The 15,500-nt window shown below is 51.5% G+C and overlaps 4 protein-coding genes across 4 annotated transcripts; 3 read left to right on the top strand and 1 right to left on the bottom strand.

Moving 5' to 3' along the window:
• Positions 1-811: 811 nt before the first annotated feature.
• On the top strand, positions 812-1,027 carry Z519_05695 (uncharacterized protein; the record flags this gene model as incomplete). The annotated part of the gene is made up of 1 exon (XM_016763435.1): positions 812-1,027. One exon carries the CDS (start codon positions 812-814, stop codon positions 1,025-1,027), a length of 216 nt encoding a protein of 71 aa, XP_016619759.1.
• Positions 1,028-2,543: 1,516 nt separating this feature from the next.
• Positions 2,544-3,599, top strand: Z519_05694 (uncharacterized protein; the record flags this gene model as incomplete). Its single annotated transcript, XM_016763434.1, has 1 exon — positions 2,544-3,599. One exon carries the CDS (start codon positions 2,544-2,546, stop codon positions 3,597-3,599), a length of 1,056 nt encoding a protein of 351 aa, XP_016619758.1.
• Positions 3,600-8,829: 5,230 nt separating this feature from the next.
• On the bottom strand, positions 8,830-10,830 carry Z519_05693 (uncharacterized protein; the record flags this gene model as incomplete). Its single annotated transcript, XM_016763433.1, has 2 exons — positions 8,830-10,345; positions 10,523-10,830. 2 exons carry the CDS (start codon positions 10,828-10,830, stop codon positions 8,830-8,832), a joined length of 1,824 nt encoding a protein of 607 aa, XP_016619757.1.
• Positions 10,831-11,150: 320 nt separating this feature from the next.
• On the top strand, positions 11,151-11,603 carry Z519_05692 (uncharacterized protein; the record flags this gene model as incomplete). The annotated part of the gene is made up of 2 exons (XM_016763432.1): positions 11,151-11,437; positions 11,549-11,603. 2 exons carry the CDS (start codon positions 11,151-11,153, stop codon positions 11,601-11,603), a joined length of 342 nt encoding a protein of 113 aa, XP_016619756.1.
• Between the last annotated feature and the right edge of the window lie 3,897 nt (positions 11,604-15,500).

The following is a 15,500-nucleotide window of genomic DNA, read 5'->3' as shown; positions in this document are numbered from 1 at the left end:
CGTGGTGCACAAAAGCGGAGAGCTGAGCGTCAAAGGTGGGACCGATCAGCTGCTCACTGTTTGCCCCGACCTATCAGCCTAGCGGCCAACGAGCTAGGCACGTCCGTGGCAAACTCTAGCAGCATGGATAGAGACGCGGCACGCATCCCTCCCAAAAGATGCTGCAGGCAGTTTTGAAAGTCGACATCATCCAGCACAGATGCATATCCGATGGAATAGCTAGAGTGGTGTTGTCCCACGGACCTGAACGATCTGTTCACGCCGACGTGTCTTGGGACCAGCCACCCAGGGGAAGAAAGACCCTGTCGGTGCGGCTAGATCTTTTCCTAAGAAAGAAGTCGACGTGGGCGATATGGGCACCGGCACAACAGCCCACGGCCAGTACCAATGGAGGCATGCTGGATGGTGGCCATTCACCACTTGGGATTCACCGCCAAGCGCCACCGACAGGCTGGACCCCGCGCTGGAGAAACAGTCGAACAAGTGGGAGGCTTGGAGCGAGGGATGAATCCAGGGCGTCGAGAGATCCCGTCTTCGCCGATTTACGAGGGCCTGGACAGCACAAGATTTTGGCGCCCGCCCGCCCACCAGCGTCACTAGTTCTGCCAAGGGGGTGTGCAATACGGTAAGAAGTCAGTGTCGCTGAGCCCCATGTCGATGAACTCCATCTCCAACCTCAACTTCATCGTTTCACTGCGCCGCAGCATCCAACGTAAGGGGCGAACATCTCTGGCATGGCACAGAGACTCTCAGTGACTCGATTTTGACACAGGCCCCTTGACTTCTGAACCTCCGGCAAACAGACCCCAACATGGACGAGATCGTGGTGGACCAGAGCCGGCTTTCTTGGATCTGCGAGAAAACCGCAGCGGTCCTGATCATTTTCTTGGGTCCGTTTGTCGGGCTGATCGGTGGAGCCTGTCTGCCGCTAATCTGGATTTACTTCCGCGTCAAGCTCCTCGTCCAACACTATCTACGGTCAAAACGTTCCTCACGAGAAAAGGACCCCATAATCAAAATGGTCTAGAAAGCAGGAAAGGGTAAGCTCCTATAGACTTCGACATAGAAAAGTTTGGGTCTCTAACCAGGTTGAAGTGGTATCCCGCTCGCAGTGGATGGGGACCGTGAGATCGATCATCGTGGACACTGCCAGAAAGGCGAATTTTTGGGCACAAGAGGGTGACCGGAAAGCCGTGGCAAGAATGAGCCTGGTGACCTAGTGTCAGGGTCGGGATTGGTGGCCATATAGGCTCTGCGACAGCATCACAGCATCGAAATGGCCTTCTAGAGCAACATAATATTGGCAACAACTCGTTGGAGCCGTGCTCTCATCTTCGCCTCTTTTATCGATTTAAATAGAATCGTTTGAGAAATTTCCCTGTCTCAATCATACTCTTCAACCCAAACCTTTGAAAATCATTCCAACCAATCAAAATCTCTCCCAGATCTAGCACATAGAAGATCACATTCCCCAATCCCGTTCTCAGCGCTGAATACCTATTCACCATTTCCTACCATGTTGTTTCACCTCTCTATCAGAGTCCACCTTGAGGCTTCTCAATTTTAGAAAGGGATCTCGTCCGGGCGCAGCGGTTCCCCAATGCCCATTCAGTGGTATTCCAGTCCAGGGGCTCGCAATGCTTCCTGGGCGGCCTCCGTGAGGTGCCGGACCCCAGCTTCCCAACGAAATTTGAATTTGCTATAGGGATTTCGAATGCCGTCGAGAGAAGTGGTTCTATTCAGTTCAGACGACTTATCGAGGAGCGGGCTCAGCAATATGGGACCTCTGCCCGTGGAGCGGCTCTTTGGCTATTTGTCTGCCGCCGAGTGGTTCATCTTTTATCCCCCCGTCGCCAGCGATTTGACGGCAATAACATGTTGGCGTTTTCAGGCAAGAGGGTGAAGGTCGCCGAAGGAGCCGTTTCATAAATATCCAGCCCGACGTCTGCAACGGAAGACGTCTTACAAACTCCAAATACACAGCATGTATGCACGCGTACATGAGCTTCCCCTTTTGCAATGATACTAAGGGAGTCTATTGTCGAAGCCTTGAAGCACACCGGTTCTCAAAACGCGAGGGTCGGCACGTGTCGATTAGACGAGTAACCTCCTCAGGCCGCTATCATGGATTGAATCGAATCATCTGGAAGCTACAGCATCCGTGGTCTTTGTTACCGTATCAATTCTTCGCTCGCCGCGCGTAGGGCGCTCTAGCCTTTTCGCCTTGGCCGGTGATCAACCTTGTTTCAATGTGTAACGAGTTCGCCATCCTACTGGCGTTTCTGTGGCGTCGCTGTCGCTGTTCACATCTGAATCGTGTATCGCGTGTGCCGGAAGATTGTTATTCCATGCTGACAGCTCGTGCGGAATCGCTTCAACATCGGTTTTTTCCGCTCTTCTTCACCTTCCGAGACAATGAACGGGCGTGGGAGAAGAAAATCTCGCTCCACTTGATTAGGTAGGGTAACCTGGAAAGAGAATCGAAACAACAAAGTCTTCCTTCGTCAACTACGAGCTGCTGAAACAAAACGACATCGACCGTGATGACTTCGCACAACCCGTGGCCGATGAAGAAGGTTGCGCTGTCGCCGCCTTCGCCCTCAGCTCTCGCTGAGGCTATCGCCTCTGGCCTCTCCTCCAACTTCGCCTACTCCTCGTGTACGCTTGCCACCCCTCCAGATCTCACCGCGGCACCGTACCACCTGGCTGGGCCTGGGCTCACTGGATCTCCTCGCATTGTCGATGTGGGTGGGCCCCCAAATCTCTCCCCGACGCCCGACTTGACCAGGAAGTATGACCTGGCATCCATTGCGCGGCAAGTTGATATGTCGCCATCCACAGGCTTCATGCTCGGCGCGGGAGCCGGGCCCTTTTATGTGCTAGGTCAGAACTCGGAGCTCATGCCAAACTTCGCGTATGGGACCGCTGCCGGCACAGGCGGAGGCGCCTCCTCCGTGCGCAACCGTACCCACTACGCGAAAATCACCGCCTCGGAATCGGTGTGCTGTGCTCGGATCCCGGACGATAGCACCGGGTTCGCCCTCATGTGCAATCTGTTCTGCTCCGACGGCGTCCCCGGAGAGTGTCTGCACATGACGGCGCGATCGCGCACGGGCCCGCTCAACTTCACCGCAACGATCCAGCGCGCGCTGCGAGCTTCGTTCGGGGATAAGCTGGTCTCGCTGGGCGGAGTGTTTCTCATTAAGAAGGGCACGGCAAAGCTGCACGTTATGCCGGATTTCCCGGCCCGGCCGTTCTCCTCTCGCGCTGACGTCGACAAATGGCTGCGGTATTTTGACATGTCCTTTTCCACGGCGAAGGGGGACAAGGATGGGCCCTTGGTGTGTTTGAGCGTGTTGCACTCAGGCCACGACGGCGGATTGGCGTTGAGGATGGAACATACGCACTGCTTCACTGTTGCTCCTTCTCACCGAGGAGGAGATGGTGGTGGCGATTGTGGGAATGGAGATGCAGAGACAGAGACGACCAAGGGGGGGCATTACCATTATGACCTGGACGAGACAAAGGACGAGATCGAATACGAAGGCTGGTTTAACGTTGCTGAGTACCTTTATCGGGTCGACCAGCCTGGGACATGATGTGAACAGATGGTCACTCATCTCCCGTGCTTCATATCCAGCTGGTTAGTCAGGTAGGTATATACTCGAGAGACTGGCCACAGTTCTGGTCCCCTTGATCATCGAATGCGTCTTTGGTCCCCCCTACCCCTTCCACTAATCAACCGCCATACTCACCTTCACCTTTACCTCTACCGGAGCATCATCTGGCGTACAAACTACATGCGTGACCACAGGCAAGAAAAACAAGCCAGCTAGCTTCGAGATGAGAATGGGTACTCGCATCGCTAGCTCGTCTCACACTAGACTGCTTCTTTATCAGAGCATGGATAAGGGGAGGGACAGGGAGCACCATTTCCTGGGCGTTGTCTTCCTCGTCCGCCTCCAATTCTCTCATGCTCGACCGCTGGGTCCTATTCCGACCTGCACACGAGGTGGTTCCGCACAGATCAGATCCCAACATGACGACTTCGCGCTGGGAAATGGCACCGGTAATATCGGCCCGGATTTTGCTCGCTTCCCTTTCCGATACGCCTTTTTGGTTGTCTGTCTACCTAGAGGGGTATTCTAACAGACGTTGCGGCAGACTGTTGAGTTAGACTTGGCTTTCCTACTTGAGAACAAACACTCCGCTAACGTGAATCAATTCCAGGAGGATAATGAGACCATACCAGTGACTTCTCAGGAGATGGTTTTTCAATATCAAAAAGCTAATAAGCGGAGTTGTGTGCTGTTTCGTATCCGGCAATGAGGGGGAACAAGCCAGGTTTCCCATGTCTGTCTAGGAAGATGGAAACGACAGCCTTATATTCACGGCGCGCTTCGCAATCCCGAGGGTTGACGCCTCTGAAGGGTAAAGAGGACAGAGTGTCGGACCGAGCAGATTCGTGAACCCCTAGAACGGGGTATGTGTTGCATCCCTAATGCTCTGCGTGCTTCAAATCCAGGGAAGGGTCTTTCAATCGCCATTGTTGGAGCAGGAATGGGGAACGAGCGGCAAGGGAAAGAATGATAGCCACAATAAGTAGCACTCCAACCCTCTGCCAATCTGCTGGGAACAGCCAGAGACTGCTTTGTGCTACCTCGCACAGCACCCTGGTCTGGGCTATACGGTTGTAGATCGACTGCAGCCAACATCGCGTCTGATGCAGGAGATACAGACTCCTGCTCCATAGCATGGATCCAGCTGTGATCTGGCGAGGCGAAGCCGGCATCTTGTGTAACAAGGTTAGGTTCCATAACCTCCCTCTCATTTATCTCCTTTCCTCTGTTCGGTCTTTGATTTCTCTCCGATTTTAATTCCCACACACTTGCTCCGAACGCTCCCACCCCTTTCAAAAATTTTTGCATCACAGCTCGGGGGATCTCTTTCCTGGTCCAGCTCTACAGCGAGCTCTTTAGCGGACTCGAATTGCCTGAGTCCGGCATTTCTCAAGAACGTGACCTAACCTTTTTTTGGGGGGGGGGGGGGGGGGGGGGGGGGGGGGGGGGGGGGGGGGGGAAGGGTTTGATGGAAGGCTGCCTCGTCGTGGACAAGTGTACAAATTTTCAGGTTCCTTTCGCTCGTGTCAGGTCGAATTTGTATCTAAATGCGGTCATGACTTCGTACATTGCTGCGCCAAATTGCCCAATGTCGGTCAAAACCAAGAAAGCAAGATCATCAATGTCCTCTAGATCCCAGTCAAGGGGCACAAAAGTCAATTCTCCAAAGTAACAAAATTTAACTGCCAAAGCGTCGTCGGGCTTCCTTACGATATAAGGATCGGATTTCCACAGGCACTCTATCAATATTAGTGTCTCTTAAAATTAGAGGGAGCATAGCGTGCCCGTTCAATGATCATGCCTGTCGCACCTTGTCTAATAACCTTCTCCGTCACCTCTGTTCCGTTGAGATGCAACAAGACCGATTTAGTTGACGGCAAGCACGGTAACCCGTCCCATGAGTCTAATTCTGCACTACTCGCGATGGAAGGGCTGAAGGAAGGGTAATAGGGGTGTTGAGACTTGTACCGACCTTTTCGCAGAACTGTAGTGCGTCCTCGATGCTTGTAAGCTCTTTCCAGGAGGGCTGGTCCACCTTGATCCTGTCCAGCATTCGGGAGAATTTGTACCTATTCTCGGCCGAATCAATCATCTCGGGCGATGTTCCCAGTATCTTTACATTGAGCCTGTGCAAAGGCAAAGCGATATTGTTCGGGGTCTGGGCGAGTTTGTAACTCACGCAACTGCGATTGAAGATTGCAATCTTCGTGCGAGACAAAGGAGGGAAACTGATCGGCATTCTATGTCTTTGCCGTTTGAGCCCTGAGTACGCTCTGTTTGGGAAGGATGTTGGAGTCGACCGTCAGTTCTCCTGAATGGCATGGGTGTGACTGCCAGGGTGGCCCACGACACGTTAAGACGGTCACGCTAGTTCGAAGGCCTTCGGCCGAGGACTACCAGCTCGCCAGGTAGCGTTGCTAGTCTAGTGGCCCCCGTCTAATGGGCCGAATGAGTATGTAGTCAGACAAGTCTCGGTGGCCCTATTAGAATCCATCATGTCCTGCATTGAGTCATAATTCCTGATTTCCATGCAGGGCCGACCATACGACGACACGCAAGTATGGCCACGGCGGCTGTAATGAGCCCCTAAACACTGATAGGTGCCCTGGCATCCCGTCAAGTCGGAGAATATGCATGTGTGAACAAGCTGCAGGCTTGCGCCGGCCTTTCCTTGGTCGGTATTTGCCAGGGCAAAAGAGACGTAAAGACAAAAACCAGGAATCAAGGACGTGGATATAGAGCAAAACGAGACTCTTGGTAGGATGGATGAGAGCACCCTACCTTCCAACTGGCCGGGCATTGATACCCTGGACAGTTCTGTAAAGCTTTTGTGGACTTCCTGGTTGTTGTAGGAGAAGAACGGGGACGTCCACGAACGAGGTGGTGGGCGGGCTGCATTGAGATTCGCTACTACTGACGAAGGTAATGACATCGACATATCCACGGTAACGGTCATGCTTGGCCTGAATGCTAATGTGGCGGTGTCTGAAGAAAGCACGAACGGGGGCCCATGCAGCTGGATGAGGGCCATTGACGATATTGATGTCGCTTGAAAGATGTGGTTCGTTGACTGTTCATATTGCAGGCAAAAGACGGGAAGGGAACGGGATTTTGATAAGGTTTAGAAGGGCAGCCTCGACTCTCGCCTCTATTGATAAGTGGGCTTGCACCACTCAGGGGGAGATACTGTTGCTGAGTCTGGTCAATCGATGACTTGAGAACTCGATGTTCTTTAACTGCACCCTGGGGTGTTGTCGATGATTGCAGCTTACGCAACTGTGATGGAATGTATCCTCCGCCCTACAATCTCCTAGACCACCTCGAAGTCGTTGGAGGACAGGTCACGGTTTCGCATTTGGATCCCCGCGTTTGGTTGATAATTATGTCTTCAGTACATGAATTCGTTGATCGGAGCGCGATTCTCAAGAAGGAGTAGGATAATCTTGTCTAGGGGATCGTAAGCTACAGCACAACGAAGAGGCTGTCCGTATTCTGTGGAAGCACCAAGCTTGAAGAGAAGTTCGATTACCTCCTTTGAAGCAGATTTGGCTGCAATGGATAGAGGTGTATTTCTGTCGAAGCCACTCGACAGGAGAATCTGAAGCACGGGGTTATGAGCATTGCTCGACGGCCTTGACGAAAGTTGAAAGTAGTTAGTTTAATGTTGTTTGCCAGCAGACAATCCACCACAATTAGATCCGCGATTCTCAACCTCAATTTGCAGAGTATCAGGGACCTACGCAACGCAGTAGGTACAGAGAATTGGAGTAGCTGAATGCCTTATTCTATACCACCTAGTTCTATTGACAGCGACTCAACGCTTAAGAAAAAAGAAGAGTTCTCTCTCACCCGATTCGGGTGAGAGGAAATTCTTATAGCTTCCCCTGTTTCTGTCACGTGAAAAGGGTAAGGCGGCGTTAACCAATAGCCTTGTCAACTGATAGCCTTATGCTTCAGCTCTCCTTAGCTTATGCTTCAACCATCCTTTGCCTTATCCTTTTCTTTCTATACCGTCCACCCGATTCAGGGCGTAGGGTACTTGGGGACAACGGTGGGCTCGTGACACAGAGCATCGTGTTTGTCCCCTTCGGATAGATTATGTACCTTTCTAAGAAGGCATTTAACTTCCTCAAGATCGTCGATGGCACTGCCTTTCGCAAGGGAGCTTCGCCGGGCAACATCTTAAGTTGAAGATATACAAGACACTGTCTGTTGGTGAGGTGATACCAGAGAAGAAAAGCCCACATGTGGCATAAGGCTTGGCACCCACGGTTGACAAGGAGATAATTCGACGTCCTCTTTTTTTTTTTTTTTTTTTTTTTTTGGATAGATTTGGGGCGTGAATGAGAGTACATTGTTTCCTCCTACTGTAGCTGTCGGATTGCAACGCCATACTGCGAATCGATGAATCAATATGTATCTATAGATAGTTCGGTCTAGTATCTTCGAATTAGTCCCGGTCCCCGGTCGGCTTTGTCCTTATCATCCCAGAACACCATGCTAAACTTCACATCGTTTGGGTCAACGTTTGGCTTGATTATAGGTGCGTCCCTTGTTTATCTCTTCCCTGCCGGCAATTTGGTCCGGGGAGCAGTATTGGTCTCGAATTTCTTCTGGAAGTCATAATATCGACCAGATTTTATTCATCCGGTCCGAGAATTTCCAAACCTGTACTCAAGGCAAACTCGAGTATTTCTCCCCTGCCAGTTCCAATCTCTGAAATTCCCTCTAGAGAGAAAGACAGCAACTGGTCCCTTCCGTTCCATTTCCTTGTCAGTTTCGGCGAGAGATTGCAATCCTGGCGATTCAATGGACTCGGCTGCATTTCATTTGACAATGATATCGCAGTCGTCACCACTGGGTTCGGTCTCACTTCCAGACTCAATCTGACTAGTGCCCCTGCTGAAAAAGAATTCGGTGGCGAGGATTCTCTATTCGGGGAGCATCAGACGAAAACCATCAGAGGGGAGGAGGGGTTGAGGGGGCTTCGCCAAATGAGCTCCCAAAACGCAGCGATTTCATCATTGGTATGGGGTGCTTAGTATTGCTAATGAATCCACAGGAGAATGAGGTACTCTCTGTGTTCGTAGCCTCTTTCCAAAGCTTTCCATAATTGAGACTACTCGATTTTTCGCTTAAAGGAATCGGAATCGAAAGACTCACTAGTTGTGATCGCTCATGATATTGGCATCGCTATTTGCTCCTGTCGTCAGTGGAATTCAAACGCTCTCATCTCACAATCCTCTGCTCTCTCGCCCCTCATGACGCCATCTACATAAGCGTACCCCTTGAGCAAGCACTGTGCCCCCTCCGGCCGTGGTCGAACGACGAAGGGGTATGTACTTCCCAATGCCGCCACCACCACATCTCCTTGCTGCGGCACGCACACCGAACATCCCACTAGGCCAGCCGAGGTAACAAAGAAGCCTGAGTCAGGATAGGCGAAATCCCAGACCGGTTTACCGAAGTCATGCCCGTTGCCATTGGCATTGGCAGCTTCGGAGAGGTCAGATGGAATGTAGCGGGCATACGTCTCGGGAGGAAGGATAAGGCAAAGGTATGAGATGAAGTTGTATAGCAGATATCGCGGGTCTGCAGGGGTTGCATCGCCGTCAAGGCCGAAGGAGAAAGCGGTTGCAGCTGTTGTGAGGAGCGCTGTGCTTACGGTCGAAGATGGCGGCTGCTGACTGTCCGCCAATATGGTGAGAATTTTGTGCCACGCTTGTTGCAGCTCGTTCCTGCCTTCGTCAGTTTTGAGAATTGCGTTACTGAAGTACCGCTCATTGTATGGAGAGACAGATTTTATGGTGTCGATAACAAACCCCGAGATATGCAGAACGTTTAGCAGCTTGTCAATTTTCCATAGTGGTTTGCTGTCGCCAGCCGGTTTCCAGGGCAGTGACTTGCCGAAACGAAATGGATTGCGGAATAGCATTGGTCGGTCCCAGCGGGGAATCCACGAAGGAGACTCGTCGCCAACCAGATATAGCAGGACGTCTGTGTTCCGGAAATCAAGGAACGCCGCCTCCACTGAGTCCCGGAAGACCTCGACTGTTGATTTGGCATAGTTGGGATTAAGCAGAGTTGCTTGATCGCTAGGTTCAGGCAAGTTCATCAGCCCTCGGAGGCCATAGATCATGTCTCGGTCGTCCTGGCAAGCAAAGTTGGAGGCTAGATAAAGTAGTGAGAGCCAATTCTCCGGGTTGCGCATGCGTTCTGTTGTCACGGTTGCCGTCCACCAGCAGTGCGTTTTAGAGAAGCCGAAGTCGTTTGAGAAGGCAGTGTCCATGATAATGTAGCCTGCAACGAGGTCCACATGGTCCCATTCGATCTGCTCTCGGCCGCAATAGACGATGCGGTTTGTGCTGGCGTTGATTTCTTGGATTATCCATAAGCGGGTGAAGTAAGAATGAGAATAGAACCAGATAAGGGCCTGCCAAGTGGCATCCGAGCTGAAGTCGAATTCGTTGGGCGGTGGAAGAGCATGGCGGTTCTCGTATAGGATTTCGTGGTACACGTTGCTCCTTGTGCTTAGGTTCGCGATTTGTAGATTTAGACGCTGACAGAGGAAGTCCGAAATCTCTCGAATCGAATCCGTTGCAGCTTTCGCCAAGTGATCCGGAGTGTCCGGCCCAAGCCATGTTAGTACGGCTTTTGCCTTCTCATAAATGCGGCGCATTTGCCTGACCTGCTGATTGCGCTCCTGGATGTTTGTTTGATGCATACTGAAACCAGAATATGGTCACGAACATGGTCAGAATTGACATAATCAGCGTAAGAAGGGAAGAAGGGAGGTTTGTAGTCCAATACCAAAGCATATAGCATAGCGATCCTTATAATACCCATTGAATTATGTACCCTTGCTGAAAGCTGCTTCAAGGAGACACAAAACAGTAACCTACCAGAGACAATCAACCCACAGCATCCTTGACTGACCTGGCAATCGCAGGTGAGTAAGTGCGCTATGAAGGTTTCGTCCCACATCAATCCGTTTCCCATGGCATTTGATCGGTGCCTTTAAGTTGTGGTCGCCCCAGGCATAGGACACGGCTTCGTATTCAGGAGGTTGAGTCCAGTCTGCAAGATGGAGCAAGCACGATATCGGTGCCTCATCCTTGCCAGGCAGAAGTTCCAGCACTCTGAACGACGTCTCGGTCTGAAGATCGACGAACTGATAGGGACTTTGGGGTACGGGAGAGTACTCGGTCATCTTTGAGTACGAAAGCCTGGGGTCATTTGTTGATAGATCCAGAGCAAGCTTGTTGGAACTTTCAACATTGGAGAGGCGAAGGGTTTTGTGGTGATAACCGTGGCACAATCCTATTGGCTGTCTAGCCGCCGACTCGATACTTGGTACCCTTCACGCGTCTTCAGAGCCAGTGCTTTATTGGAATGGGGTTCTTTGGGGGTCCCCAGGAAGTGCCGCTTAAATCCGCTCACGTGACTTGGCGTTCTTTTTTTTTCAACAGGCGCCGGATCAAGCAAACGTCCTCTTTCTTCATTGCACTGATCTGTCGATCACTCTTGAAAATGGCTGCCACCGTCCAGAAATTCAAGCTTGTATTTAATGTCCCAGTGTCCAGCCTGGAGGTATGCAAGACGGCCATCTTTGCCGCCGGAGCTGGCCGTTTTCCTGGCCCAGGAAACTACACCGAATGCTGCTTTACCACCATGGGCACTGGTCAATTCCGCCCAGGAGATATGGCGAATCCTCACATTGGCACGGTTGGAAATTTAGAGTATGTGGAATCGGCCAAGGTTGAGACTCTGTGTGTTGGCGAGGACGTCGTGCGGAAAGCAGTTGAGGCGCTGAAAGCGTAGGTTTGCTTGTTTTTCGCCCTCGATCGCAACGCCTTTCATATAGAAGCGAAAGCAGTCGATGACCAATCTTTAAGGAAATGGTGCCCTGTTCCTAACATGTCTCTCAGTGCTCATCCATACGAGGAACCTTCATACGACGTTTACAAGTTGGAAAACTTCTGAGCCAAAGGGTTATTCTTCTTTGCCTGTTGCATCGAAGGACTAGCGCCCGAGGAATCGTTAACGCCGTATCGGAACAGAATTTCAGCCCAGAAAAGCCACTGCGCTGGAAAGGAGAGCTACTTCATAGTATATTGCCGTTGCAGCCTCAAATATTGAAGCAACGAGGTAGAGCGAGGAGTATTTTAGGATGGAGGGAAGAAGCGGACATCAGGTCCGTGGGGAGGATGATGAGAGCACACCGAGTATGCAGGGATACAGAAGGCAGGTTCCGTGGCTTCAGTGAATCTTTGATGTAGCGTTGCTGTGCTGGGGCGAGACAATATTGCATATTGCGTAAACACTGAGCCTCAACTGTCCACCCGAATGGCGGAAGAGAGGAAGAGCCTAGAAGCACAAGTGACTACAACCGCATGAAACCAGCAAGCCCAACCACGACTCTAAGGAAAACGGTTGACTACCCCTGCCCTCCATCACAAGCCTCTGAAGCCAATGCATCAACGCTTGCAGCCAGACATCGGTACATATCATCGCAGGCTATCAATCTTGGCTTGTCAGTCTGGAGGCCCAGGGGAGTATTTCCAAAATTCTCCAACTGGCTCTCATGACTATCTCGCCCGTCTGCCGTACATGCTGAGGCAAGAGGCTTTGAGACGGGTTGAAGTGTTAGTATACCGGACGACAGCGGGCTAGAGCTAAAGGGGTCGTCTTGATCTGAGAGGTGATCTCGCAATGTATCAGTTGATGACCTAGAGGCGAGCCGACGACGCCGAAACAACTCAGCAAGGGGGACAACTTCTTCATCCATAACTACATCCCTGGTTTCTGCACTGCGGGATGGCGATGGCCAACGGCATGCGGTAATCCCGTGATTGGGTTGGTTGGGGCGGGGGGGGATTCGATTACATCGTTCACTAACAATGAATGGAGGTCAAGGGAGCCAGCTTGTGTGTCCTTGATAGGACCCAACCAGTTCTTGACAGCTTGCTCACCGACGGGGGCCCTACAAGCTGGCCAATGTAGCGTAGTCGTCGGCCCAAACGGAGATCAAAGTCGGTGTGTCCGTGAGTTGCCATGTTGTACACAGAACAATTGTGGATCTATCTGCTGGATTGTTTTCTGCCCCCCTGGCTATTCAGAGAGACTCTGCCTGATTATATACACTTTGGCCTGTAATCTGAAGAGCATTCCTGAAACCTCCCACTCCGTCGCCATCCTATCACTGGTCGGCGAGAACAACGAGGTTGAGGGTAGATTCCACAGTTGGTGAAACGCCTAGCGTCTCAGGTGGTTTGCTACAGTGGCGACCTTGCGACCCTGTCAAAATACCACGTGGTATCACGGCAGCTTTGGTGTTTCACTTCTATGGTGCTTACTCCACAAAACAAGAGAGGTCGTTGGAAAGAATCTCGGGGTCAAACGACCGGCAAATGTTGAAAATAGGGATCCCGCCATCGAGCAATCTACCCAGGCTGCGGGTGTTGCAGGCATCAGTTTGATGATTGAGAAGTGTTGAGCGGTTGATGCAGATACACATCCTCGCTAATCCAGTTGATCACCCGCAAACCGACAGCAAAATCTTGCGAACTGAGACAACATCAACCCTCGGTTCCCCCTGTCAGAAGCTCTTTTGATACTGCTCGACCGATGATGTCCCACAGAGATGCTGTGGTGTCTACCCGAGTAGAAAACAGCAGGATAGATGCATGATCGCTGCGCTGGCATTTCCTGGCGCCAGTCACTTGTCCTCGGCGACTTCGTTTCAGGTCTTGTTGACGTGAGAAAACTATGGTGGGATCACTGGGACATTCGTATGATGCCAGCTCGCGGATCAAGTTCACGTTAGCCACACATAATTCTTCTTCTCGTTCTTGGCCAAGGCTCCCTGCACATTCCGCCTGAATCAACACTGGACCTAAAATGTATGGCCTTGTCGTTCCGTCCCCCTTTCGCTTGTCGTGTGTCAAAGGTTGGTGTATGGCGTCCTTGGACACGGAAAATGGGATCAAGAAGCGACAAATCTGTTGGGTACACGATGGTCGCAGGGGTGATGGTGTAATCGTGACGAACATGCGAGCGTACGGTCGGGCCGATCACGACTGAGAGGTCATGGGATCTATCTCTGTCTTGACACCGAAAACCTCTTGGCCCGCAGCCAAGGGTGACTCTCCTTTTCAGATTCAGCCAGTATTTCACTGAGATGCCCATCGCTCTCGCCCACTTTTTGAACATCTTTCCCTGCTGCCAGATCTTGTGGCATCGAGCGAAACGACGGGGCCCTGGATGCGAAAGATCGCTGCACTTGGTTTTGGCGGTCCACAGCACGAATATCGTCTACTTTTTGGCCTGATCCCTGAACGGAGGGCCCTGGCATTTATAGGTCCTCCTTCTCGCTGTGGTCAGATCTGAAAGAGAGAATTCCACCTGCTGGGGAGGTCCTTTGGAAACTGGGGCCTGTCGGCGTGGAAATGCATTCATCGATGGAGGCAAGCTGTTGCGCTCATCGCGGCAATCGGAACATGATGATGCTAGAATTGAAGAAGGTAACAGTAAGCACTACCACCTTCGGGTTCATTGCCATGGCCATGTGCTCGGGACCTTCGAATGCGAGGTTGCGTAAATGTCAAAAGAGACAGTCATGAGAATGTGAACAAGAGGTCGCTGAATCGCCGAGTCCGCGCAGTTTTAGTCCGATTGGGCTAGTGAGAGCTAAGCTAGCCTTATTAAAACTAAGACAAAATTTAGCGTCGTTGCTCAGCTCGCTTAAGCTTCCTTCTGAGTTTCCTCTGTATTAAGTTCTTCGATCGCTTTAGATTCTGTACGTGTTTACGCCGTTACTGTGTCTTAGATGACCTCGCCAGCCAGAAATTCCCCGTTCCCAAGGACATCTGCCTGCAGCCATGCGCTCATGATCTGACACCTTGGACACGACTATGCTGCGGACACGATGCTTCTGGCATATCCTGTATTGATCGCTGGCTTCCAATTCCCATGGATAGGTCTTGGCAACATATCCACCGTCAATTCGGAGAATGGCATTCCTCACGCATGAGACATCTACCAGCATCAGCAAATAAACCAGGAGGAATACGGGAAGCTAGCCCTTGGGACGGGGCCGCTACTATGTTACTCAGTGAGTCGAGAGGGTTTTCGTCTCGACTCTCAACCACTCTCGCTACCGGCACCACGGCTTCCTGATATAAGAAACTCACGAGACCGCTTTCATTTGATGGTGAAGACTCTCAAGGGAACAGTCCAGACAAGCGATCATAAAGCCAATTGATGGTGCCGCCACATATCGATAGCGGCCTCGTTTCCATCCACGTGGGAAAATCCGTGAGCCGTTGCCTATCAATCCTCGTGAGATCTGGACTCCTCACCCGTTATCAACCAGATATCGAACCACAACAGGAAATTGCGGCGGAAACGAGGTACTCCATACCACTCCTTTTCTCGCCCCAATCCCCAGTAACGGTAAGTGTGTGAGATAGATAAGCCGCGGTCAATCCTTCAAGACGGCATTTTGACCTTGCCGGTTGCAGTATAACTGCCCAGACTTGGCACAAGGCCGAGACCACCTGGAATGCAACCATGCGGACGATCAGCAAAGCCACTGGCAGTTGGCTTCCCCAATATTTGTTTCTCTTTAAACGTCTCGCGATCGGATGTCACTAGTGTATAACAGCAACCCTGGCATGTCGTGACCTGTCTCTCCAGAATGACGAAAGCAGTTCAGATAGCTCTCGGAGAGCCTAACCATTCCTGTTTATCATACCCTTCTGGCGCGTCAAAGTGGCCTGCAGACTAAATTCCCGCAGAGTGAAGATCCTGGTCAATCGTGGAGATGCCCGCAACTGCCACTGCTGGAGCATGCGAGTTCTATTCGGCAGTCGACATGGT

Source organism: Cladophialophora bantiana, assembly GCF_000835475.1.
Source record: "Cladophialophora bantiana CBS 173.52 unplaced genomic scaffold supercont1.8, whole genome shotgun sequence".
Classification (NCBI taxonomy): domain Eukaryota; kingdom Fungi; phylum Ascomycota; class Eurotiomycetes; order Chaetothyriales; family Herpotrichiellaceae; genus Cladophialophora; species Cladophialophora bantiana.
The sequence above is the reverse complement of the archived record's forward strand: the minus strand, read 5'-3'. Positions and strand labels throughout refer to the sequence as shown.